The 27442-nt window shown below is 36.8% G+C and overlaps 1 protein-coding gene and 2 long non-coding RNA genes across 6 annotated transcripts in view; 1 reads left to right on the top strand and 2 right to left on the bottom strand.

Moving 5' to 3' along the window:
* Window positions 1-1999: 1999 nt before the first annotated feature.
* Window positions 2000-27442, top strand: part of DMXL2 (Dmx like 2) — a 49024-nt gene continuing 23581 nt past the window's right edge. For 2 of the 4 annotated variants that reach the window (XM_065733874.1, XM_065733873.1), the window contains exons 1-18: window positions 2000-2193; window positions 8659-8784; window positions 10384-10455; window positions 11077-11155; window positions 11780-11933; window positions 12631-12697; window positions 14523-14701; window positions 15392-15575; window positions 15823-15997; window positions 16880-17116; window positions 17699-17976; window positions 18145-18841; window positions 20269-20390; window positions 21473-21562; window positions 23343-23460; window positions 24139-24258; window positions 24676-24903; window positions 25653-27332. In XM_065733874.1, the coding sequence (XP_065589946.1) occupies window positions 2107-2193; window positions 8659-8784; window positions 10384-10455; window positions 11077-11155; window positions 11780-11933; window positions 12631-12697; window positions 14523-14701; window positions 15392-15575; window positions 15823-15997; window positions 16880-17116; window positions 17699-17976; window positions 18145-18841; window positions 20269-20390; window positions 21473-21562; window positions 23343-23460; window positions 24139-24258; window positions 24676-24903; window positions 25653-27332 (4693 nt within the window). In that variant the 5' untranslated portion in view covers window positions 2000-2106. Of the gene's footprint in view, window positions 2194-8658; window positions 8785-10383; window positions 10456-11076; window positions 11156-11779; window positions 11934-12630; window positions 12698-14522; window positions 14702-15391; window positions 15576-15822; window positions 15998-16879; window positions 17117-17698; window positions 17977-18144; window positions 18842-20268; window positions 20391-21472; window positions 21563-23342; window positions 23461-24138; window positions 24259-24675; window positions 24904-25652; window positions 27333-27442 lie in introns of those variants that run through there. The other 2 variants (XM_065733875.1, XM_065733877.1) reach the window with 2 other exon arrangements.
* LOC136046957 (uncharacterized) lies at window positions 4880-22756 on the bottom strand. The gene is made up of 7 exons (XR_010622032.1): window positions 22736-22756; window positions 20446-20568; window positions 15886-15988; window positions 15419-15537; window positions 12601-12689; window positions 6164-6267; window positions 4880-5615 (listed from the first exon to the last, which is right to left on the bottom strand). It is a non-coding gene; the product is annotated as an uncharacterized LOC136046957 (long non-coding RNA).
* LOC136046958 (uncharacterized) lies at window positions 22918-27260 on the bottom strand. The gene is made up of 3 exons (XR_010622033.1): window positions 27176-27260; window positions 24721-24864; window positions 22918-23051 (listed from the first exon to the last, which is right to left on the bottom strand). It is a non-coding gene; the product is annotated as an uncharacterized LOC136046958 (long non-coding RNA).

The following is a 27442-nucleotide window of genomic DNA, read 5'->3' as shown; positions in this document are numbered from 1 at the left end:
ATATTCTTATTTCTCAGTGAGTAGGAAGGAATGGAAAAGATTGCTTTATGCTCTTGTGCATAGAGATTGCTGCTATAATACATTGAAAACTACTTCAGTATGATGTATTTTAGTCATGAATAAGGATGAATCAATAAAGGCAAATAAAACCTGTCAGCGAAACTCAAATACACTCGTCTTCTTGAAGAACGTGAAGGTCTTACCTGCAGGCACTTGCAGAACAATCCTTGCTCAAAGGTCTGTGTGCAGAGCTGACCATATCTATAGGTTACCACAACCACAACACTAGGAAAGCCTTAATTTGGTGTTATCTCCACTTTAAAGAGGAATCTTATCTGCTTCAGGGTAACATACATTATCTATCCAAGGACAAAGTCCCAGTGAAGTTAGAGCATCGTGTATGTCAAACACTAAATAGTTTCTCAGCAGCCCAAGTAAGATAGAAGTCTCACTGTTGGCATGGCCAAAAGTTACTTGCACTGTTAATCTGACGCGCTAGGAGAAGACCGGGCTGAAAACCAAAGCTCTAACCAATTGTATCTGTCACCTAGGAAGACTGATGTGATCCTCCAGGTACTCTGCTTCCACTTAAGACTCTATATTGACAAAAAGCAGATGGGTTTCCTACACACAGAAGAGGAAAATGCTTTCCTTGAGATCATCATGTTCTCCAATACAATTTAATGCCATGGCTACCTGTGCTAACCATCTGTTCAAAAGCTACATATTTTTTCCAGCATTAGCTGGATTGTGTTCCAACTACTTCCAAAAATACACTGGTATTGCCCCCAAGTCCTGCTGCATTCATCTGAAATATCTTACCAAAATAAAGATCGGTTGTAAAAAGTATGCTAACTTATGTGGAACATCAATGAGAATCATTATGGAATAGTGCCAGCAGAAACTCTCCACGGTGGTTTCATCTGTAACCAGTGCAGATCAAAATGGCTTCATCCTAATTTGAGGCACCGACCCCTTCAGAAAGGGATTGCCATTAACCAGCACAGGAATAGATCCAGTCTGATGAGTGCTTATTTTCCACCAGAAGATAACTTAATAGAACCACCAAGGTTGGAAAAGACCTCCACAACCACCTAGTCCAACCATCCACCCACCACCAGCATTGCCCACTGAACCACATCCCTTGGTACAACGCGTAAACGTTTCACAGACACCTCCAGGGACAGTGACTGCTCCGCCTCCTGTCCCAGCGCCGAATCGCTCTTTACCACTGCATTCTGCACAAACTCTATGTTCATTAAGGGACGTATGATATCAAGATGCAGTATGAGGCAGTATTTATCACTGAGGGAAACTGCCACAAACTCAGGGACAGCTTCGTCACTTCAGCCATCGCCAGCAACATGGTTGCAGGAGAACCACACCAACACCGGAGGATTTTCCTTGTACCGTGACACAGCGCACACAGTGTTTTTATTCCCACCAGAGCTCAGAAGCTCGAGCCGACGCGCAGCGCAGCTCTGAGGCGCGGGCGCCTTCCAGGCTCGAGCGTTCCGCCCTCCTTACAAAGTTGCCAAAATCTCAGTGAGACTGCAACTATGTTTACAGCGCAGGGCCGCTGCCCACACGCCTCGCGTCGCTGCTTCAGTACCAATCCGCAGCAGCTTTCTCACCGCAAGTGGATATTCGCGTCAGGAGCGGCACGAAGCGATCCTCGGGGCTCGGGAACGGGGCGTGGAGTTTCCCTCACACTCTCGCAGCCGCCATAGGCACGCTGCGGGGAATCCCCGCTCTCTCCCTCCCGCCCGCACGAGGCGCAGTGCCGCAGTCCCACCCTGAGGCAGCGTCCCTCGAGCCGCTCCTCCAGCTACGTGCAGGTGCTCCCTCCCCCCGCTCCGATCCGCCCGCCCGCAGGCGCGCGCATAAGGGCAGTCCCAGCCGCCGCCGCTCGTGCGCGCGCCTCACCTGATCCAGGCGCCGCCTAGCGCGTGCGCCACCTCTCCCCCCCATTTCGCATTCCCGACTCCTTCGCGCGCGCGCTCTCGCGGCGGCGGGCAGGGCCCGGGCCCGTGCGGGTGCGCGGCGCCATCCGGGTCTCCTTTTCTCGTCTCCGCCGGAGCCGCCGTCCCCGGGCGGACGGCCGCGATGCATCTCCACCAGGTGCTCACCGGCGCCGTCAACCCCGGGGACAACTGCTACTCGGTGGGCAGCGTCGAGGACATCCCCTTCACGGTGAGCGCGTTTTGTAGGCCCGAGGGGCGCCGTGGGACGGGATTAACCTGCCGGGTCGGGCCGGGAGCTGCGCGCCACCCCTCCCCCCGCCTGCGGGGGTCCGCCCCGTGCATCTGAGCCCCCGCATGGTGCGGCGTTTAAGGAGGGAAAGAGGGATGTTAAGTGAATGTCGGGAGTCGGGGAACTTGCGTAATAAACGCGTTCATCACCCACGGGCTGCTTTCTGTCAATTGCCGTGTCGTTTCTGCCTCCTTCAGCCTGTGGTTAGCGGGCGATCGGCTTCTGCGGTGCTCAGCACGCGGCAGCCGAGCAGTGTGCTGGCCGTGGATGCGCTGTCTCGCTCGGTTCTGGTAGCGTTTGCAAGGTGTTAACAACGACAAAACGCATAAATGACGTAGAGCGTCATTTCTAGCCCAAGACAGCCGTCAGCTGACTTGCCCAGCATTTAAAGGATACTTCAGGTTACCACAGATGTCTGCTTTTGGTGCTGAAATTCCTAAGGAACGAAAGGGGCCATCTTTTTCTTTCCTTGTCTCACTGCTGTGCAGCCATGCTGATATTAAAGGGCCTCTGTTGGTATTTACACGATGATATATCCGAATGTGCCTCCTTTTGCTGTAACAGTTTGAGAAGTCTAAACCATGAAAGTCAGCTTGATGCTATTTCTCCTGATACTTTTGATATCAGCAAAAATGTATAACAGTATAAATTGCAGCTCACATTAGACTTTTCCAGGAACAAATTTTGCTTTTTTGTTTGTTTTGGTTTTTTGTTTTTGCTTGTCATCATTGTATTTTCTTATTTTACAAATAAATAAATAAAAGCAGAATCACCTGGTGGTTTTAATATAGTGCTGCATATAACGGACCTCACTTGCTCATCTGGCAGCTATGTTGAAAAAGGAACTGTTAAAGAAGGAACTACAGGGATGGGCCTGACAATGAATGCACTTCCTGGACATCCACAGCTGTAACTTTCCTCTTTGCTTTTTCTTTCTTCTCTGTATTTGATGTAGGCTTTTAAATTCCAGGTCAGTGTAGCTGGAGTTCAGATGATACATTCTGACTTTAAAAATGTTTGTTTAAAGCTTCAGGTGAATGGCACCTAGTTATTCTGAGCATAAGAAAGGAAAATAAGTAATTTTGCTTTTTCTTTTTTTAATTTGCTAAGAAGAAATAGGCATTAGTGATCCCATGAAGTGAAACACATCCAAAGAAATAGGTGCTAGGACCAGGAAGTTATTAGTTTTGTTGTTTTTGTTTTAGTCCGAAATGACAGTTTTCTTTTTGTCATTCTGGCAGCAATTTGATACATTATCCAAGTGGCTGTGAGCAGGGCTTGGTGTTCTTGCAGCAGGTAGCACTGGCCATGTTTCACAAAGAGTTTACAGACGTTACAGGTGGTCAGAGCTGATCACTATGCGTACTTGTGGTCAGATATGTTATCTGAACTTTGTAGTGTATCTGGCAGCCAGTATGATTTTTAAAGGTTGTAAATTACCTCCAATTTTCAAACCACGTTTGGTTTCATTTAGCTTAGCACAGTGTCCTACTATATCAGAGCCTAAGTCTGATGCTACTGCATTCAATTAGAGCTTTGACATTGCTCATTTCAGTGGGCTTAGATCTTGAGCAAACATTGGCAAACCACAGCTTATTAGCTGCTTGTGGATCCTGCAAGTCATCCTTGCATTCTGGCAGTTTTGCAAATCCATTTAATTTTCTCTTTAAAGTTACCACTGACATTGGAAATGGAGGTTGGCAGGTATTCCATGTGGGTGGTTTTGCTGCACTGGTTTCATTCAGTGACTGCTTATAACTCTGTTTATCTAAGGCATCTGCACTGCTGATCCATTACAGTCTCTCTCAGCACATTGTTTTTCATCTTTCCATTTTGTGTGGCTTACCAGTTTTTCCATTCCTTCCATCAGGCAGTGCAGATGATTAGTCTGTTGCCACAAAATTCTCTGGCCATTCTTCTGGCAGGAGAGATCTGTGCTGACACAAAGGACCTCCTTGAAGATATCAGCTGAGTGCTTCAGAAGGAAATACTGATGTGAAATAATATAAATATTATGACACTTTCCTATTCTTTGGCAATATAGTGGGGCTTCTACTTAAGTCCCCTTAAGGAATGAAAGAAGAATTTATAAAGAGGATTTGATTGAAACATGTTCTGTTTTAGTATAACATGGTAATATACTGAGATAATTAAAAAAGCCTCATAAAAAAAAATCCAGTGGGAAGATTGTATTAAGACAATACAGGAAAATATACATATTTCTTCTGTTTTGAAATATTTTGAGGCCTTAAATGTGAAAAAGTGAACACATTTTTAAAATGAGGATGTGTCTTTTCTCAAAAGTGGTGATATAATGTACTACTTAACTTTTTTAGCAAATATACTTTTGGGGAACTTCAAGAAATAAGAGACATTCTCAAAATAAATGTCTACACTTGGAAAATTGCCTCAGAACCAAGGATGCTTCCTCAAAGAACCTGGAGCTGCAGGCTGATGCCTGTAAAGAAAGTGTTGGCTGACATCTGCAATGGACTGACATAGGACACTTAGGTGCAGTGCCACACATGGGCAAAGAGGAGGAAAGAAAAGAGAGAGTCATAAAATTTCACTTAGGAAACAGATCTCTATGTCCTGGTGATTCTTTAAGAAAAATGAAAAAACCTTTTTCTGTAGAACAGTCTTTTGCTTAATGACCACCTTTTTAGTTAGTTTGATAATAATGCTAATGTTAAAATTAACCAGCAAAATGTTCTTTTGTTGCAATAATAACAAGTGGGACAGGAGACAGAAGAGGAAAACTAAAACATTTTAAAAAATAATATGCTAAATTCTCTTCCTTTGCAGGGCAAACACATACACAGCATCAACACTTCTGGTTAGTCCATCATCCCTATACACACAGGCATACATGCTTAAGGACAGTAAGCATAATTGAAATTGAGAAGTCTTTTTTTCTCTGTATTCTTTCTGGGGCACATGTCTATATCTCTTTCAAATTGTCAATACCAACAAAGAAAAAAAAAAGTTATTTACTAATGTTAAGATCTTTTAATTGGACCAATGCCTTTTTTTTTTTCTTAATGTATCAAACAACATTTTAAATTCCATCCTTTAATTTGTTGGTCTTAGTAATTAAGAGGCAGGCAGTTGAACAGAGAACTCAAAATGAATATGCTACTCTAATTGCTCACCCTTTGAAGTAAGCAGTAGGAGATTCAACTGCTTGTGAATTGTAGAATCCTGAATAAAATATTGGAACTCCAGGACTTGCTTTTGTTTTCCCGTCTTCCGATGGGCATTCATAGCCTGGTCTCCATCTTCTTTACCCAACTTGTGAATGCTTGCTGATCTGTCCAGCACTTCATACCACTCACAATGTTTATTTTGTAACAAAATCCAGTCTGAGAGGTAGAACAACAATAAAACAGAATGCTCTTCTGTTCAGTGCCAGAAGTTCCTTCAGTATCTCAACTCTCTCTTACTCCCACTTTCTGGAAATAATTATATTCAACTTTAATAATAATTTGTTCCCTTCTACACTGGGTGTATTAATGCTCAGCCTAGTCATCAAGGAGCTTAAGGTATTTTCTTACACTGATAATCTCCCTCTAACCATCTTTTAGCAGTTGGTTCCCCACCCCCTTCCTGCTTGCAGTGTACTGATACACCAGTATCAGTTCCTCAGAGCTTCCCAGAACAACAGCTGTAGGTTTGAGGACACATTACTTCATTTGTGTGCAATGGCCTTGGAAATCTTTCAGTCTAGGCTTTGTACCCAGTTTTAATTTTTGTGTGCAACCGCATAACTGCAAGACTACTTTGGACATTACTGCTTGTAAGGTAAAAATGTGTATTTTCACATTCAGATAGGCATTTAGCAAGTGGACCACACTGTATGGGACCATAGCAAAAGCTTGCATGTAGAGCAGTGATAATAAATAGTATTCACAAAAACAGGTGTTTGCAGGCAATGTAGTTATTGACCCTAACTATCTTCAGATTGTAAAATCCATAAACATGTTCTCAGTTAATGACTGTGCTGGTAGACATCCTCTGGAGCAAGAAATTGTAGATGCTTAAAAAAAAAGAGAGGGACCTGGAATGATCATGTCATTAAAATTTTCTTTCCAAGAACAAGTCACATTAAATATTGTGGTAACAGAAAGGTCATTTATAGAAACAGTGATTTTCCAGGCTTCAGGAAAACTAATAGCAAAATGTTTTATCACAGTTCTACTTCTCAAGTCTCGACATTTTTCTTTGTATGTTTGCCAGTTCTCAAGCTGGGAGATATAATATTCTCAGATGAAATCCCACAATCCTTTTACTTAGAAATAAGCATCCAGAATTCCACGAGTGTGAAGAGCCACGTGTTGAAGCTCTCTAGCAGGGCCCAATTGCCTGACAGATGTATGAGCAAGTTTTTTCAGAGCTGTGAATGAAAAAATATATATATATATTTTTTTTTCATATTGCAAGCAACATGAGGTTTTGCGGAAATGTTAGCACAAGAAAAAGTTTAGAGGTCTGTAAATCAGATAGAAATTAACATGAGGTCAATTAAAAATTTCTACAGTTCGAGTATCTGCTTTTTCTACTTTTGTTGCTGTCCCCTCGTTTTCAGCAGTGACCATACTTTCACTAAATTCAACCTTTTTTCATCAGATTTTCTCATTTATTGTTCCTTCCCAGGAGGATCAGAAGTAAACATGTGAGACTGGGAGATTTCCTAGTCCTCTGGTTGCAGTGGTTTTCTTACCCCATTACTTTACAGTGACCATCAAAAGGCATTTATCTTGGAAACCTACAGAAATACTCCCATAGATAGCCTTTAAAATGACTGACCTCAAAACAAAGGACTAGGATTGAAAGAAGCAAGGGGCAAGATAAACTGACAATGTCATTTTGTAGCATCTGGAACTGACTTTTGGGAACAGGCACTTCCTTCTTAATTCAACTGTTGTAAAATATTGGTCTACTGTATAAGAATCAGTGGAAAACTTCCTTTAAGGAAAGAGGCCTCCCACTATGACTGCTTAACATAAAAACTGCTTGTTAGTAGATGGATGAAAAAAAGAGATTTCTTTGCCTGAATGTGGGAGTTGAGTGCAACAGATCATCTGGAGTGATTATGGGGTTTACAATGTTCTGAAGCACAAGGACAGGTGAAATGTTGGCAGACGTGCATATTCATTCTACCAAAAACAAGTGCTGCAAGCTATCACTGTACTATAAATTATTCTTACACTGTTTATACAGTGGCTTGTAATGTACAAGATACAACGTACCCATGATAAATCTTTGTCTTACAATATTGTAACGAGCATTATTTAAAAACCCAGAGAATTGCAGAAATGGGATTCTTGTGGAGAAGTGCCACTTGATATGCTTTTAAAGGAGGTGGAAGGGTGAGAGCAGGACACATTTAAAGAACTTTTATTTAAATTCAGTAGCAAGTGCACCTGAATATGAAGTTCTTAGTTGCTTTGCTCTGATGCAACAAAAAGAAAAGGTGGAAGAGGGAGAGTAAAAAATAAAATTATTTTTTAAATGAAAGAACACAGAGACCTTACGTTTTTAGAGTATTTCTTATTTTTCTCTTTGCCAGGATTTAAACCTGGGGAAATATAAGGTCTGCTTTCTTATTTCATTTTGAAATCAGCTCTGTCTCATTGCTTCTGCCTTTGGAGCTTTATGACACCAAAAAGTTAAAAAAAAACAACAACAACAAAAAACACCCTTGTAACTTTATAATTCAGGAAGAGTTGCTCCTGTATTAAATATGCTTTCACTGATATTCAGGAGCAGCAGCATTATATGACAGAAACATCTTTAGGCTCTGCTTTCATTTTTGGCAAGAAAGTCTAATATCTAAATTAGCAGTGTGGTCACTGCTGACAAACAGAACTTTCCTCCATTTCCCAAGATGCTGGAGAGAAGATTGGATTATATCTTCTAATCATGGAGATTTTTTTTCCCTGACAGTAGAATAAAGCTTTTAATATAATATAATATTATCAACATCCGAGATTTGACATTATTTGTTAATGCATATTATACTCTACTGTTCAATAAATGCAAAAGCATAGAATTCCAAAGCAAGAAGACAGGATTATCTTATTGCACACTTAGTGTATAGCCCAGCCCAACCTCAGTATGTTCACATCTGCATATAGAAGGACATAACTGTCCACAGCTGTAAATTTTTAAGATGTTGGCATTGTCTGCTCAGATTCCTTTTCCTCTTTCCTAACCTGCAAGGCAGCATAACTTCTAAGAGTTGTTTTTTTTAAATTCCATTACTTGCTTACATTGAGATATGTACATTTTTCAAAAGCATAATTCTAATAATGACTTAGTGGATTTTTTTTAAAATAATTTAGTTGCTTGCCTGTTTGTTTTTTACTGAAGTTTAATTTGTATTTCTTTTAAAAATAATTTCAGGCATATGGATCTGGTTGTGACATTGTTATTCTGGCAGATGACTTTGAATGTGTACAGATTATTCCTGGTGCTAAACATGGAAACATTCAGGTCAGCTGTGTTGAGTGCTCCCAACGACAAGGCAGGGTAAGGATTTTTTTGTTTCTGCTTTTCATTTCTGTATAGGCCTAAGGAAAAAAAAATTACTCAAAGACAATAAATTCACGTCATTACTGAGTTAACTCAATGACAAAGATTCTTACTGGTCTGTGACTTTCAGCACAACAATCCAGAGGATTGTTTTAATACAATTTGTTGAGTTTTAGGTTGAGTTGCAGGGAGGAGGCAGGAGATGTGTTGTAACGATGTATTTTATATCTTCCAACAGTTGCAATAACCAAGAAGCCTCTCACAATGTGAAAAGATGTGTTAGGGGCAGCACAGTAATGGTATTAAAGTTCTTGCCACTTAGATTCCCATTATTTGTATGATTGTATTTGTATGTATAGCGAAGCACAACAGGGATAAATAATTGATATACTCATACATGGGTGTTTGAATGTCCTGAATTCAAGGTTCTTTGTTTTTTCAGAAAAGCTCAGGCATCTTTACTGTGTTTCAAAATGCTGCAATATGAGCTGTCATGGCTGTGTGGCTTTATTGTTAATCCCCATACAATGCTAAACAGTCTAGATTGCCATGAAAAAGAAAACTTTCTATGAAGTGCTGTAGAGCACTGAGGAAATTCTGCTTATCAGTTGTCTCTGCCTATTGCTGTTACTGATTTAGGCAAATTTCAGCTGCGCAGACCCAGTGGGAAGAGAGATTCCTTCTTGCACAGGTGGCTTCTGCAAGACCACTGGGAACCTCTGCAAGGTTCTGCATTCAGGACTCTGAACTCAAAGTCCATTCTTTTTGGTTTGGTGTTGTTGCAACCTTTATTTTAATTTTCTCCCCACCATGCGAAGAGGAAGTAAGATTTCATAAAAAAAATGTGTTGCAACTTTTCCTTCATTTCTGTGTTGAAGAGAATGGGAGGAACTTTAAACAGTTGTTCTTTTAAAATATCTTTTATACAAGAAGACAATTAAATGAGAAGACAATTAAATTTCATCAGAAGTACTTATGTTTGTGTATTGGGAGTATGACTGAATAAATTCCTAATAAAGACCGTTCTGCACAGGGAGGTTTCTTTGAAGCAAGCAGATGAAGGAAATTGAGGGCTACAAGAACTTAAGTTTTTCCATTACTCTGTCTTCCCTGACAATGTATTTAATTCTTCAAAATGGAATCAAATTTCCTCCCCTTTTCTAGTAATTATTATTTAGTGGTACAAAATGGAACATGGGATCATGCTGAGACCCAGATGCTAATAATTAATTCATTAGTTAGTTGTAGAGAAAACGAGCAGAAGTAGTAAGGTATCAACTTTCCCTTATGCATTAAGAGCAGACGCCTTAGAAATGTGTATTAGATCTGATTGTCAGTGTTCATCCCACTGAATATCATATCTTCCATACTTATCATTCAAATCTTAAAGATGGGTTATTTCAAGGGTATGCATTTCTGATCTTCCTATAGAAAGTATTTGTATAATATGCCAAATAACATTTGTATTCATTTCACTTTTTGAATGTCTGTACATTGAAGTAGTACTACGGAAATTCTTTAGATTCTTTCAACGATTGGGGAGCAGTTAGGTTTCTCTCCTAACCTTTTATCTTGTCTTTGTTTTGTTTTTTCAAGATTGCAGCATCATATGGAAATGCTGTTTGCATTTTTGAGCCCCTTGGTGTAAATTCTCATAAAAGAAATAGCGTAAGTATATATTTCATGTTTGTAATTCATTTTAGGTTCTTAAGGAAAGATATGTCTGACAATTATTAAACTGGCACGCAAAAGACTAATGGATACACATTTCACAACATCCATAATAAAACTGGATGAGTAGGACCTTCTACTGTATGAACTAAACTGAGGATTGCAATGTTCCCAAGTTCACAAGATTTGATGCAAGAATGACATGGTGGTCAGCTTGTATTTCTTTAAATTGATACGTCAGGACTGTAATGCAGAAATAGGACTTGGGTTTGTGTATCCAATCTAGTTTAAAATGCACACTCATGGCTGAGCATCGAGTGTTAACTGTGTTCTCACGTGGTTTTTGCAATCTGTTGCACCTATACAGCCATTCCTTATGTTGTTATAAGCGTGTGACATAACTAATTTATTGTAATCTACAGATTCACTTGCATGTGATGCAAGGTAAATCTGTGATGTATTAAATTTTTACTAAACAACTGAAATTATTCAAGCTAGATTCCACAGTCTACTACTGGGTCCTGAATTTGTAACAACTTAGAGAGAAATAAATACAAATGCCATTATATTTTGCCGTTGATGTTAAAACTGATTTTTACTTTTTTTTTTTAACTGCAGCAGCTGAAGTGTCAGTGGCTTAAAACAGGGCAATTTTTTCTCAGTTCTATGACTTACAACCTAGCTTGGGATCCACAAGGTAATGTGAAATGTGTGATGTGTTTGTTTAATGTTTGTAGTTAGAAAACTTGAACATAAATCATTTCTATTGAAATGAAGTAGGGAGCATGGATATAGATACTTTAGACGATCCATTCTTTGAAATGTAGCATCACATAAAATGTGAAGATGCTATGCCAAGTATTTGAGTGCTTTATGTAAGATCTTAGTTTGGGAATCACTTAAGTTAGCGTTAAGTTGCTAATTGGCTAAAATTATCACTAATAATCATTTTAAATAAAGTTTTATAAGTCAGCAATATACCAGGAGAGGGATATTGATATCTAACAGTGTGCATTATCTGAGATGTTAATGGCTGTTTCACATCTTCAAAGGTCATTATTAAAGACTGCCATTCAAAGTCATCTTAAAAACATCAAAACCCTAATATTTTTTCTTAAAAGGCATTATAAATTCAAAATATTTTGATAAAAGCATGTGTATAATATCACTGAAAATTCCGTTATATTTAAAATGGACTTTATAATGTTGAGTTTAAACTGTTTAAACTGTTTTTAATTATTTTCATCACAATATGATGACAGAGATTGAACATAGTTACATGCCAATCAGTTTTGTTTCACATCTTCAATGTTACATGCAGGTAACAGGCTGCTGACAGCAACTGACTATTTGCAGCTGTGGGCCCCACCATCTAGTGACATTCTGGAAGAAGATGAAGATGATCCTGACAATCAGATGAAAGATGATAAAGTTCTCCCAGTTCTGAATGATTGGAAGTGTGTCTGGCAGTGCAAGTGAGTGAGAGCTCTCATTTTAAGAAAGACTGCAATTCCAACTCATATATCAACCCTATCTTCTCTCAGAATACGTATTTTAAAATACATTTTAAATAAGCTTAAAATACCATAAAGTTTGAACAAGGGAAGTTACTGCAAAAAAAAAAATCTCATTTTTTCAAGTGACCTTCAGTCACCCGATAACCATATCAAAGGCTTAACTGTAGCCCTGGCAATATGTGTAAATTGTCCCCATCTTCTCATCCTTTTAAAGTAGTGCTGAGATATTGGATGTGACAGAGGAGCAGCAGCAAGCAGACATGCAATGCTGACCAAGATGAGAGCTGTTTGATGCCCTCCTATCTTTTGTCTTGGCCTCTCTGGGAGTAGAAAAGCAAGTGGGACAAACTTCACTTCTGTGATCTCATTAGATATATCCTAGGCTTACCATACTTCAAAAAATTGATTTTTTATTATGCTGTATTTCTTGAAAGAAAACTGTATGAAAATACTAAATACTTTTTTTTTTCTTGTAGCAAATACTTCTTATGCTTCTGCTATTTCTAAAGTACCTTAAAACAGCAACTATAAAATACAAATATATTTCAGTTAAATATTGCACACTAACACTGAATTAATTAAATACAGACAGAGTAATACTGGAGAATAAACAGACTTTACTTACAGTTTAAAACTTTACTCTTGTGTTCTTCAGGACTGCAGTATCAGTACATTTGATGGCATGGTCTCCTGATGGTGAATACTTTGCAACAGCTGGGAAGGTAAGAACATCAAAAACATCAATAAACTAGATAAGTTCTTCAGTTGTGTACCTTTGTTTGAGAAAAGTAAATAAATAATACAGAATAGTCCTATAGCAATGTACTCTACTGTAGTCCAAGCTAAGTAATCATCTCCTTTATAATGCTCTATTTTGTTGTAATTCCATGAAATTCAACAAGAAATAAGATTTAGCGTAGATTTACTGAATACTTCAGAACTGACCTGAAAATACAATGACAGTGGTACAGACTCAGTTATATTTTAGATAAAGTATACGTAGATGAACTTTCATCCATACTTAAAACAATTTTTTTGGCCTATATTTGAAATGATTAGGATAAATATTAGATCATGATGAAAAACAGACACATTTAAGCCAGTGCAATGTGCACATCAGTGGACAAATTAGAAAAGATTTTCTATTTACAGTGATTTACAGTGAAGTCTGGGTTTGGTTATCAGTTCTTAACTTCTAATTCCATTGTCACCTTTTTTGTCAATTTGCTATTCAAACTAAGTTTTCAGTGAATAATTTTCTTTAATGTTATCCTCAAGTTTGAGTTCCCTTTGGTTCTTTGAGTCTGGATAGTTAGGCATTCATTGCTTATGCTTAATGCCAGTCAAATGATAAGAGAATTTTAGTAGCCTTTACCTTCTTAGATTTATTAAAGAAGACAAATGTATCACAAGCTGTCATTACACAACTAAAAACCTAGTAACAGCACCTTAACAATATTGTATTTAGAATCACTGTGGTTAGAAAAATATTAAAACTTTTGCTTTGTTCCATGCTTAATATTTTCCTTTAGTTTTGTTCTATATAGTAAAGAATTTGACTCAGTGTGAGCCAGATAGTTCCAGTAACTTTTCCTATTTGTAGGACAGCTCCATCTTAGTTCCTTCACAGCTTTCATCATTATTCTTAACAGTGCTATCTGTCAAACTTCCTTCTGGGAGTCTGGTCAGATACTGCTTACTACATGCTAGACACAAAATAAATAAAATCTCCCAGAAATTTTTAATTTATTTTTTTTATTCCGTGTCTATACTCCCTTTCAAATCCTGAAATCCAAGTGCATGGTGTACAAATGTAAACAATGCATTGTAGTGATACTAGTAACACTGCCCCTAGTTCACATCAGTGTAGTCATACTCCAGTCTCACCTATCAGCTTTTGGAGTACTGCTGAATCAGCATATCACTTTTGTTTCAATTAACTAGATCAGTAGAACCCTGCCATTCAAACTGGAAAGGTAGCATATGTTCTGCTAGTGGAGGGAAGGGCTGTATTGTTCAGCCACTCATCAGTCATGTGCCTATACTCAGCAGATACAGTGCTTTCCACAAAAATCAGATTTCTTATGCATGAGAGCCCCCAGGGACTTAAAGCACAAATTTTCCTAAGGGAGAAATTGACTGGTAATGAGTTAAATATTGTGTTGTGAGAGCAGCCTGTTTCTGGCTTTCATTTTTGCAAAGGTATGGATGTGGGATTTAAGCACACATATATAGGACACAGAAAATGCAGAGAGAACTGGGAAGAATGCAAGAGGACAAATGGAGCGCAAGGACAGTTACTTCTGGGAGTGGTGTGTTCCCAGCAGAATATTTATTCAGTCCTGCAACTCATTCCAGGATGACTATCAATGAAATTTCTGGTCTCAGAATGTGTTGTCTGCGGAACTGCAAATAGTTCTGGGGCATAGACTGAGTATTGATGAAAGGTACTGGAACAGCAGTCTCCATACCATTTTAGTATTTTCGCTTTGTGGACTTTTTCACTTATAGCTAGCTAATCCCATGTTATTTTGCTGCTTTACCTAGGATGATTGCCTCTTAAAGGTTTGGTATCCTATAACTGGTTGGAAGTCATCTCTTCTGCCCCAAGAGAATGAAGAGAAGAAGAAATGCTCAGGGGTTGTCCACTTCTCATTTGCCTATTTAGCTCATCCTCGAGCAGTGACAGGATTTTCATGGCGTAATATTAGCAAGTACATGCCCAGGTTTGAAAGATTTATTTTTTAAGACAACCAACAAACCAGCAAGCAAATGTTTGACCAAACTGTTGTGGTTTTTTGTATCATTTTGTTTTTTTAACGCACTGCTTAAAGTTTGACCATGAGAACATAGTTCAATTTCACTGCTTATACTTTCAAGAAATTGAACAGATCCAGCATAAATGAAGACATTAATTACTTATTACAGTGATTTTAGGCATGTTAATAGCAGAGACTTATTCTAAAATATGGTCTGAGCTTCTCAAGTTCTGCCAGACATTGTGATACTGGAAATAAAATTTTTGTTTAAACAGTTCGCACTTAGTAAGATAATTTCTGAACCTTATTGTATATACTGCTGTTTGATTTACTTCTCAGGATTTAGGAAAAATATATGTATTCTTCACATTATCAACAAAACAATAATTTTGACAGTTTCATAATTTCAGTTTTATAGTAGCTGTTCCATTTATCATATAATAACTGCTCCATGTTCATTTTCACCTTGGCTAATAATTAATGAGTTTATCTGTCAGTACGTTGAAAATCACTGCTGTTATAAAACCTTTAGTTGAGAGAGAGGAAGAAATTTGGATGAATGATGACTGCTAAATACTTGCACATTCTCCTGATTTTTGCTGTCTATATTTACAATTTAACTATACTGGGTAATATTTTTGATATCTTTCTCTTTAGGGGTTTAGTCTGTAATGTATTACTCACATCATGTCTCGATGGCATCTGTCGACTGTGGGCAGAGACACTGTTACCAGAAGATACTCTTCTGGGTGAGCAGATATGTGAAACTAGCACTTCCAGCATTAGCAGCACCATTTCTCAATCTGGAAAGCAAAAAGACAGAATACAGCATGCACTAGAGGTACAATATTGTCAGTTTTGTATTTCAGAATTGCTAAGACTTGCAAACATTTACTATAAAATTTAAACTATGTAGAACTGTAAGATTGTGTATTATCTAATTCTTAGAAGCACAGCAGAATAGTCTGAATTATTTAAGAACTGTGTTATCAGAAAGAAATTTTAAAACTTCAGTTTTTATATAAATATTTATATATATCTTCATTATTTTAGTGTGTCTTAAATTGCATTTTTTCTAACTGTGCCAGACAATTCATCACTTGAAAAATATGAGGAAAGGACAGAGGAGATCTTCCGTTCTTGTTACCCACACAGATGTATTGCCAGATCAGCAGGGTACTCATGAAGTTCAGCGTCACATTTCACACCACGCAAATGCACTCGGTCACTTCCACATAGCAGCAAGCATCAACCCTAATACAGGTAAAATGCAACCATTTATCACATTGTTAATAACACATTTTCACAGAATGGAAAAAATAAATGGAGAGGTTTGAGGTCCATGTTCTTTGTTAGGTGTATTTGAGTGCAAAGTATTCACAGGAAGAATATTATATTATTTTAGAACTCTTCTATTTGGCATAGTATTTTGTAAATAAATCAGTCTGATTTTTTTTTAATAACTTTTTTTTTCCCCAAAAAGATCAGACTGGCAGAACAGTTGTGTTTGAAAAAGACCTCTGAAGATAATTTTGTCCAATGCCCCTGCTTCAGCAGGGACACCTATAGCCAGCCAGCCAAGACTATCAGCATTTTTAAAATCCAAATTAAATTTATTTTTGCATATCAGAAGGCAAAAGAAACTTCACAACCTAAATTTCAAGTCTGCTTAGAGCTTGATTGTTGGGTTTTGGAAAGCAACAGGATATGATGAATGAAGTATTTGTACTACAGATTATATAGAATAAAGAAAAGCTGTACAATATTTTTTAGAATGAAACCACTTTGATTCTTGTAGAAGAAAAAAATGAAGATACTGGCTTACCTAAAATTCAGTACATGAAGTGACAACACTGCAACTTATTTACTAAGTCTAATTGCTCAGTTTCATATCATTACTGTTCTCATCACCATCAATTTCTCTGTTACTTCATTGAGGTTACACTGTCTTCTTGTTTGTTTGTTTGTTTTTAATTCATGTGTAGAAACTTGACCTGAATCTTACTTTTCCTAAACTTACAGGCACAAATTATGCTATACCAAAAATGAGTTAAATGTTCAATCAAGAAATCTGTGTGCATATTATATACGTATATATACATTTATATAGATTTAACTTTTTGATTTATTTACAATTGTCCACAGATATTCCATCCGTTTTGGCTGGAACAGCTTTTAATATAGATGAAGGCAATGGAGGCTTTGTCGTTCACTGGCTGAATAATAAGGAATTTAATTTTACATCATCCATTGAAGTGTTTATGCAGCATCTAAGAAAACTTTCTGAACAACAACTAGAAGAAGACTTCGATGATGTTGAGGTTGAAGAGCAAGAGGAAGCAGAAGAAAAAGAGAGAGGTTTGCGCATGAAATTAGATCATGGTTAGTAGTCTTGAGATCTATTGCACAATAGATTACAAACCTTATTTATTTAAAATTCAAACATATTATCTTCCCTTTTCTCCTCAAAGTTAAGAATAAAGAATTATCTCAGAATATGTAATAACAAAAACTTCTCTGCTTAAACAAGTAAGAGTTAATATTGAGGATAAACTAATGATGAAATGTTGTCATTTAAAATCTTTGGGTTTTTAAAATCTAGGTTAACGCAATTTATTGTGTCATAATTCTGACTGTACATGCAATACAAACTACTTCATCAATGATCACATACCACATATTTCGTGATAACCTTTTAAACAAAAATAAATATACTAATGTGGAACCAGTATTAATAGTAAATATCTGTTTTATATAGTTGAGCAGAATAACCTTAGGCAGGATAGTGCTCTAACTATCTCAACGAATATGAGAGCTGTTGTACAGACAAATATTTCTACCCTCAGTTTGCTTGAATGTTCTTATGAGGTAGTGCTGTCAACAGATATAAAAATATTTTGTTGTTTGGAATAGAAGCTAAAGCAGGAGAATATTTGAGATGGATAAAACACATTTCTATTGCAGACTTGTCTATAGATAGAGAATCAGAGACGGGAACTGGTACAGGCTCTTCAGAACATGAAGATGGAGAACGAGAGGGTAGCCCCAAAACTTCTCTACGAGCAAGCCTACGGATGCCTCTTCCAACAGTTCTGTTAGATCGGAAAATTGAGTTGCTGCTAACTGAATGGAACAGAAATCCAGATATGCTTTTTACTATTCATCCTGTTGATGGTACCTTTTTGGTGTGGCATGTGAAGTATTTAGATGAATACACTCCAGGCATCTTTCGCCAAGTTCAGGTATTGCATATTTAAAATTGGTTTTTTATTTATGATTATAATGAAGTTACTGTGTTCCTGCTATTTTAATCTGGTCTTCAGAATGAATTTAATTCCTGTGACAGCTAACATTTATTTGGACTTGCACTGAGTTGTTATATTCTGATTTTTTTTTTTTTCCCTTTCCAGGTTTCGTTTTCTTCTAGGATTCCTGTTGCATTTCCATCAGGAGATGCTAGTTCCCTTAGCAAAAATATTATGATGTATGCTTGCCCTGTCTTATTAAAAGATACCAGTAGTGCTGTACATCAGAAGACAATGGACTTTCCAGATAAAACTCTAGAGAATAGAGGACCAGGCTTTTGCCAGAGCAGTACAAATGTGAATATAATTTCTCCCATAGTAATGATGATTTCCAAGCATATAGATGGCTCTCTAAATCAGTGGGCAGTTACTTTTGCTGATAAATCAGCTTTCACAACTGTGCTAACTGTATCACATAAGTTTAGGTACTGCGGTCACCGTTTTCATCTTAATGATCTAGCTTGCCATTCTGTTTTACCATTACTGTTAACATCTTCTCATCATAATGCACTATTAACTCCAGAACCAGACAGTTCACACAGCTCTGACAGAAAAAGCAGAATAATGGATCCTAGTAAACATCTGAAAGGTTCTTCTAGGCAACAGCTTAAAAATGCAGCAACTCGTACATTTCATGACCCAAACGCAATCTATAGTGAGCTGATTCTGTGGCGTGTAGACCCAATAGGACCATTGTCATACACTGGAGGAGTGTCTGAGTTGGCCCGAATTAATTCTCTTCATACTTCCGCTTTCTCCAATGTAGCCTGGCTCCCAACACTTATTCCCAGCTATTGCCTTGGTAAGTACTCTTAGCATGATCCCACGTAGAGCTAAGACTGGTAGTCATATAATTAATTTCTTAAAATAAATTACTGTTGTGTTTGGATTATATTACTTCTCAGCAATTTCCTTGCATTGTGCCAATGGGCATTCTTACTCGACTTAAGGCTGTTACTTCAAAATAGCATAGTCTGTGTGGGCTAAGAGTTTGTAGTTCCCATGGATCAGCTGATGTGAAGCAAATTCTTTGTTACCTCACCCTCACAACAGGACAAGGTGATCCCACTGCTCTGTGTGTTAGCTAACTGCAGAGTGCTATCTCCATTGACGTGATACTAATAATGCAAGTGTGCTGATGACGTAGGGTGTCTGTGTTGTTAACGTCATACAGTTGCAGGATGCAGTGTTTTGAACTGGTGTTCAGACCACTTCTACGCCTGAATTACTGGAAAAGGTTTTCAGCTAAAGTTTACAATATCAAACTCTCTGACGTGCTGGCTAAGAAGTAAGAATATCCTGAAAAAATACTGAAGTCCTTCTCACTGTTAGCGGTTTACAAAAGTCCAGCTAGAACACAGATTTTATTTATTTATTTTTAAATCAACTACACTTATTTTACAGATCCTCAAACGCTGCTTTTTCAGAGGTCAGGATGTACAACATCAGATGCAATCTACTCTGCTACTTAGACACTTATTTTTTAATTATAAAGATACTGTTATAACAGTTGTTTTCTTTGTGGACAGTAATAAAAAGTGTAAATTCTGAATGTAACATTATTAAAGTTCAAACTGATAATGCTATGATACTTAATTACTGTAAGTCCAGTCTAACCTTTGCAATTACTAAATGGGTGTCAAAAGCATTGAACAACCTCATAAATACTAAATATGCTTAATAAATGCATATTTATATTAATATAAATTATACTGTGTAATAATAAAATATTATAACTGCTCTTTTATTTAGAAAAAAACCCCTTATTCACACAGAAATTATTATTTTTTTTTTGCTATCTCAGTCCCACAAAGCTGCAATTCTGAACAGTTTATCTTAGACTACTGTGAATCGTCTTCAATAACCTAGGGTAGCTAGAGTTCCAAGCACCTCCTCAGAGGTGTTCTTTGACAGTGAAGAGAACATAATCATTTTAAGGAATGGCAGTATTCTGTTAGGCAAACTAACTATGGTCTTTTGCATATGTGAACAATATTTATAAAATAATTCAAATTTATGAGGAGTTTTAGTTAAAGATGCAGAAACTTATTTCAAAGCCTAAACATTGATGTTTTAATTCACATGATTTATTGGGTGTGTTTCACTACAGTATTAAATGACAGTTATTGTTAGAAACATCCAGATATTGTGTAGTGGATTACAAATGACTACCTGAGGCTATTTGATGTCCATTTTTCTTTAACTCTACAATTCCTTTTTTTCTACCAGGTACATACTGTAACTCTGCTAGTGCTTGTTTTGTTGCATCTGATGGCAAAAACCTGAGGCTCTATCAAGCTGTTGTAGATGCAAGAAAGCTTCTGGATGAGTTATCTGACCCAGAATCATCTGTAAGTTTTATGTAGAGGTGGCTTAAAAATTTTTAAATTAAAGTAATTAAGGTACCTTTTTTTTTTCTTTTATTCTCTCCAGTGGTTTGTCTTCATTTATTTCTGCACATCAAGTTTTGTGATGTTCTTGCATAAGGTCTTCATTATTAGTTTGTATAATTACCTGTTTTGCAAGTATCTGTAAACATTAGCAGACAGTAATGTGAATATTACTATTAAAAATGGCTCAAATGAAACAAAAAATTACCCTAGGAGGTAAATTTTAGCAGGTGGGGGAAAGAAAAATGGGATTTCTTAATTTGTCTTCTAAGAAAAGGAGAGTCGGGAGCAGCTAGGCAGGTGATGAGGGAAGAAGAAGACTTAAATGCACACACTTAAGTGTATGTGAGGAAGAACAGAAATGTTGATATAAGATGGAAAGAGGACAAGTTATTGTTAATGGTAACATATTTTCTGTTACACTATATATTTTTTTTTAATCTTTCATTCCTATGACTTTAAGCAAAGTAAAAAGTGCCCTTCTAGTTGTTCCACAATAAATAAGCACATTTTCTTTATGTTTCCATTTTTCTGTTACTTTATAAGCTATACTGCAAAAATACTGGCTATCAGTAGTTAGATCAGTCCAACCTTTTAGAGGAGCAATGAATGTGAATGCTCCAGCAAAACCCTAGAGGACATTCAGTTTATATATAAGCTGTATTGATTTATTTTTTTTTTATTTCAGTGTTGTGACAAAGTCTGAAGCGTTAAACAAAAGTGAAACAGTGTATTTGAGTTCTTCATGGTACAGATACTGAGTTATGTTATTATGAAAGAATAAATCTTTAAATAAACAACATTTTCTCTCCATATAAATTGGTATATTATCCCCATGAACAGTTTCAGATTCAAAAAGTGTAAATGTTCTGATAAGGACATTATTCATAAGTGCTAAAATGAAAATAGGAAGAAGCCTAAAAAGCCTATTAACCACTCATGGCAACAAGGAAAAAAAAGCAATCATTCTACTGTAAATGGTTGCAATTTTCTTTTGTCTGAAGGAAAAATATACTAACCCATCTCATTTTGCTTTGTTTCAGAAACTTATTGGGGAAGTGTTTAACATTGTGAGCCAACAATCTACTGCTCGACCAGGATGCATTATTGAACTCGATGCAATAACTAACAAAGTAAATAAATGGTTAATTCTTTTGGCTATCACATAAAGGTGTTTAAGTGCTTTGTATGTTAATTAACCTAATCTATTGAAAAGACACAAAAGAAATGTCATTTCTCTATGGTGATAATGACAGAAATACCTTGAACACTGTCAGGAGAGAAGTTTTAGCTGTTCGGATCACAAAGCCCTTTGTTATAGAGTGTAACAATATTTTCTATGCATGAATCTTGTTTAAAATAAACTAGACTGATTTACCCCTATCATGATGTAAAGGCAAAATAACCACTTTCAGAAAAAGACAAACAACAGAAGACAAAAACTAGAACCTAAGTCTTCTAAAATATAGGAATCAATCTTGAATGACAAAGTTGTTACTCATAGAAGTTCTTATGCAATTTTCTTTAGGTAGTAACCTGTGACAATTTTTTTAATCGTTTTTAACTTAGACATATAGGTATCTTTGACAAATATAAATAAGCATTTCTCTACTCTTCATTAAATATCTTAAATGTCTTTTAATTATTAATCTCATGGGACCTACAATTCAGGCTTACAAATTATTTTTCCAAATTTTTTGTTGATGATTTATGAATTGACATGTGCAATACAGGGAATAGCTGTAAACCATCATTATGTGATAAGGAACAGTTGTCCTCAAGACCTGTGTTGAAAGATGACATCAAGACATCCTGCTTATCTTTAATGTTTTCTATTTCTTCTATCTCCTTAGCTTTTGAACTGTCCTATCACATGAGCAGTATAAAGTTTAACTAGCATTTGTGGATCTTACCAACGCCTACACAAATAGTAAATAGGATAATTAGGTTTTTATTTGTCCGTTTCCTGTTTTTTAAACAATGAATGTAGAAATCAGTACATCCATTCAGGAGAAATGTGAGGCTAGGACTAGAAAAAGCTTTAGAACTGAAAAAGCAGCAACAAGCTCTGGAGAGAGAAGTCCTCTTCTCCTGTGAAAAGACACTGAATCCACTTTTCTTAGAGAGCATCCTGATCACAGTGGTGACTGTAGACTTCCCCATAATACAAATGTCGTGACCTCTCACTACCTCCTTTGTCTCCCACCATTGTTATAATAGCATCTGACGAAGCTCTAAAAAACACACCTTTCATACTGAGTCATTTAGCTTTTGCTAATTTCATCCTGGTAGGATTTTAAAAATACCTGTATGGAGGAAGATGCCATTCTCTGGAAAAAAAGAAGATATTCAGGAATGTGAAAATTTTGCCATCAGTGTCTTTGGGAAACACATTTTCTTTGTCCACAGGTTATGATTTCATTCCCTGCAGCTTCCCTTGTAGAGGGATGGAGGTACTGCCAAGAACTCTCTTGCTGTTAGGAACAGCTATTGCGATATGAGAAAAGGAGTGTCTGCAGTTCCTTTCCTTTTTTAGCAGATTTCTCAATTCATTGCAGTCATCTTCCCACTAAAGAGGGATAGTAGAATTCTAGAGATTTTACTGTGGTCATTACTCAACATCTAAAGAAATAAAAAATCATCTTGAAATAGTTGCAGCAAACATTTTATTACAGAATCAGTCTAGTATGGTAGATATAAGTGAAATTGTTTGAATATACAAACAGTGGGTTCCAGAACATGTTAGTATCAATGTGGAGATGACAATATTTTGTTTTTCTGGTACAAAATAGGTAGTTTTCATCACTACGAAGCGATCCTCTCTTATCAATAATCAGATTACACAAAATAATTATTTTAATACAAAATGTTGTTAAACCATTCTGAAGGCATTACTACTGCTCAATATTTCAGTGTGGCTCAAATACTCAATTGCTTCATGTCTTTCAAGAAGACTTCATTTTGGGATACAAACCACAAAAGGAAGATGTGGAAGGGAAGGAAACAGAGATATTTTTCCAGCCATCACAAGGTATAGAATAAAAATAACTACTATGAAGTAGGTACCAAAACTGTTCTTGAAGAGTACTAAAATTTAGGAGGCATATACTAGATCCAATTTTAAGGAGAATCTGTTGAATTCAGTGAAATGTGTGAGTGACATTGCTTGTATAAATGATTGCCTACATGGTAACAGTATTAAATGAAATGATTCTATTTGCTTAGAGTAAAATATTTTGTTATATAAGGTCCATTTTTCAAAACACTGTATATTTTAAAATACATTCAAAGTAGAACAGAAGTATATTTCCTGAATTAATACATAGTTACAGCTGATAAGATTAATATATCTATCTTTCTAGTTAATCCTATGGAAAATAACTGGGAATTTAGTACTTAGATTTGAAAGTTTAAAAGAAAAGAATAGGAAGCAGACTTGTAGGGAAAAGAGGCTTCACAATCAAGCAGACTAGTTCAAACTGAGAAGGCAAATACATCTAATAAATCAGATTTGTCAGAAATACTCATGTTGGCTATGAGTCTGTTTCACTAATTCTTCTATAAATCTGAGCAAACAAAAAAAAATGACTAAAATATCATTAATAGTATTGTTTTGTAATCAATTTCAAGGAGGAAAAATCTTTATATATTTTTTTTTTCAAATGTTGAATGTAAACTTCATGATAGCATTAATGTTTCTAAATTACAGGGTATCGTCCACCACCTTTTTCAGAGAAGTTCTACTTGGTAGTAATTGAAAAAGATAGTACTGGCTGTTCTGTTCTTCAGATGTGGCATCTTCATCTCAAATCTGTGCAAGCCTGTTTAGGTGAGGAGTGAGTGTATTTTCTTATATATAGGTGTTTATTTTAAATATCATTATGTGTCATGAATTTAAAGCTTTCTGTTTTAGAAGCAATAGGAGTAAGTTTCCCTGCAAATATGGGTTGTGTTCTGTACTGCTGACAATATAAAAATATGTTGAAATGATAAGAAATGTAAAACACAGAATTCTTTACTTTAAACTATCAGTATTTCAGAACTTTATGGATGTCTTAAAATGAGTAGTCACAGCATAGAGCTATCTGCAGTAAAACGAAGGCAGCCAGCACATATGATGTAATTATTTCCTGCATAACTGAAGCACAACTAAGAAAAATGTGTGATTATAGCATATTCATGCTTTGTCCTAATGTATAAACAGGTGGTTTTTTTAACTGTTTTCAATGACTTCTTTTCAATATAGCAAAACCAACTGAAACTACTTTATCAGAGAATAAACTTAGCATACCTGAGCAGAAGACTGTCGATTCTTCTCCAGATATATCACCTGGCGTAAGTCCCATTCCACGATCCTCATCAATTGCTAATCTTCAGACAGCTAGTAAACTCATTCTGAGCTCCAGACTTGTGTACAGCCAACCACTGGATCTTCCTGTTGGTGTAGAAGTAATAAGAGCAACTCCTTCAGCAGGTAAATTTAACATTTTTTTCTATCTAATTACTGTACTGATTTGCCATCTGGTTTATAGGCTAGTATGTTCTTAGCCTCTAACTCTCTTTATTAAATGATATAGGGAACATAGAACTAAAAAGTCTCTCTCATCTCTGTGTTCACTTCTCTCAAATCTGAAATGTCTTATGTCGCATCATCCCTTTTTAAATGTATCAAGCAAAGCTACTTGTGAAACTTATTGCTCTAATGGTTGGATATTTAACTCCTAGTCTTAGTTTATTAATGAACCATTTATACCTACTTGGTCACTTGCCAGCATGGATCTGATGAGTATGTAGTGCATTTTTGTTCGCTTTTTTTTTTAACTTGATGTATTTACCCCCTTTATTTCTATCTCTCTTCTTTTCAAGATAATTTTAAGTACAGTTATGCTCTCTTTAGGTTTTATTTTGGAAGGCTACACAAGCCTAATCTTAATTTCCTTTAACTCATTTTAAGGCTTTGTATTCCTCTCATTATTATTGCAGTAATTTTCTAAATTACTTCAGTTAAAGTTTATCTTCTTTGAGTAGTGCTAGAACTGTCAGATGATTTAGTAATGTCCAAGCCACTAACAGTGGTCTTAAAACATTTGTTTTTATCTAACTCCAAATTAGAAAAATAATACCAGATCGAAAAGCGCTGTTAGTAATTACACTGTTGTGGCTGTCTTTTATAGGTATTTGAATTTTTGTTACTGTTAGCAATTATGTCTGTTCTAATTTCAGGTCACTTGAGCTCTTCATCAATATACCCAGTCTGCCTTGCACCTTATTTGATAGTAACATCATGTTCAGACAACAGAGTGCGTTTCTGGAGGTGTACCGTAGAGACAGATCTAAACAGCAAAAATGAAGAAAGGGAAACATATCATTGGAGGAAATGGCCTTTAATGAACGATGAAGGAGAAGACAACAGCAGTACTGTCTCCATAGTAGGAAGGCCAGTTGCTGTTAGTTGTTCTTACACAGGACGTCTTGCAGTAGCTTACAAACAGCCTGTACAGCATAATGGTTATGTTTCAAAAGAATTTTCCATGCATGTTTGTATACTTGAGTGCGAGTCTACAGGAGGATCAGAATGGGTTTTGGAACAGACAATTCATCTAGATGATTTAGTTAAAGTTGGAAGTGTGCTTGATTCAAGGGTCAGTGTAGATAGTAATTTATTTGTTTATAGTAAATCGGATGCATGTCTGAATAAAGAGAAATACCTGGTGCCCAATATCAAGCATTTGGTGCATTTGGATTGGGTATCAAAAGAAGATGGTTCACATATATTGACGGTTGGAGTTGGTGCCAATATCTTCATGTATGGGAGACTTTCAGGAATTGTAACAGATCAAACAAGCAGCAAAGAGGGTGTAGCTGTTATTACTTTACCGCTAGGTGGTAGCATAAAACAAGGTATAAAGTCAAAGTGGGTTCTGCTTAGATCAATTGATTTGGTATCATCTGTAGATGGCACTCCTTCACTGCCTGTCTCTCTCTCCTGGGTGAGAGATGGTATACTGGTGGTGGGCATGGACTGTGAAATGCATGTTTACGCACAGTGGAAACACACTGTCAAGTTTGGTGATGGTGAAAGTGATGTTTTTACTTCTGAAGATTTGGCAACTCAAGATCCACTCAAAACAAGCTTGATAGCAAAGAAGACTAGTATAATTGATGGGGCAGGTATTGTGGATGATGTTTTCGGCACTCCAACTGTAATTCAAGATGGAGGCCTTTTTGAAGCTGCTCATGTTCTTTCACCCACTCTCCCTCAGTATCATCCAACTCAGCTATTGGAACTTATGGATCTGGGTAAAGTTCGCCGAGCCAAAGCCATTCTATCACATTTAGTTAAGTGTATTGCAGGAGAAGTTGCAATAGTAAAAGACACAGAAGCTGGAGAAGGAAGTGGTCCTAAACGCCATCTTTCCCGCACCATTAGTGTAAGTGGCAGTACTGCAAAGGATACCATCACAGCTGGAAAAGATGGTACTCGAGACTACACAGAGATAGACTCTATTCCTCCACTGCCACTTTACGCACTTCTTGCTGCAGATCAAGATGCAACTTATGTGTCTGAAGAAACTTCTAAAATACCCCAGGGCTCTGAAGAAGATGCTAAAAAAAAAACAGAGGACCAGTACTCAGATCTATTTCAGATTCAGCCTGTTACAACTGATGACTTCATTGATTTTGAGCCTGAAAAGAGGGAGAGTAAGTCTAAGGTGATTAATCTCTCACAGTATGGTCCAACTTACTTCGGCCGAGAACATGCCAGCGTCCTTTCAAGCCATCTGATGCACTCAAGTCTGCCAGGCCTCACTCGACTAGAGCAGATGTTCCTTGTAGCTTTGGCAGACACTGTGGCCACAACAAGCACTGAGCTAGATGAGAACAGAGACAAGAATTACTCAGGTTAGTAACGGGCATATTATTGAATTAATATTCATGGTCTTCCCAGCTAAGGCGAACGTAGTCTTTGAGTATTTGAGGATTACAAAGCTGAAATTTAGTATCAGTTATTC

The sequence above is a fragment of the Cyrtonyx montezumae genome, unplaced genomic scaffold, assembly GCF_038088225.1.
Source record: "Cyrtonyx montezumae isolate F1298 unplaced genomic scaffold, pur_monq_1.0 scaffold_17, whole genome shotgun sequence".
In the NCBI taxonomy this organism is placed as follows: domain Eukaryota; kingdom Metazoa; phylum Chordata; class Aves; order Galliformes; family Odontophoridae; genus Cyrtonyx; species Cyrtonyx montezumae.
This window is presented reverse-complemented; position numbering and strand designations above follow the sequence as displayed.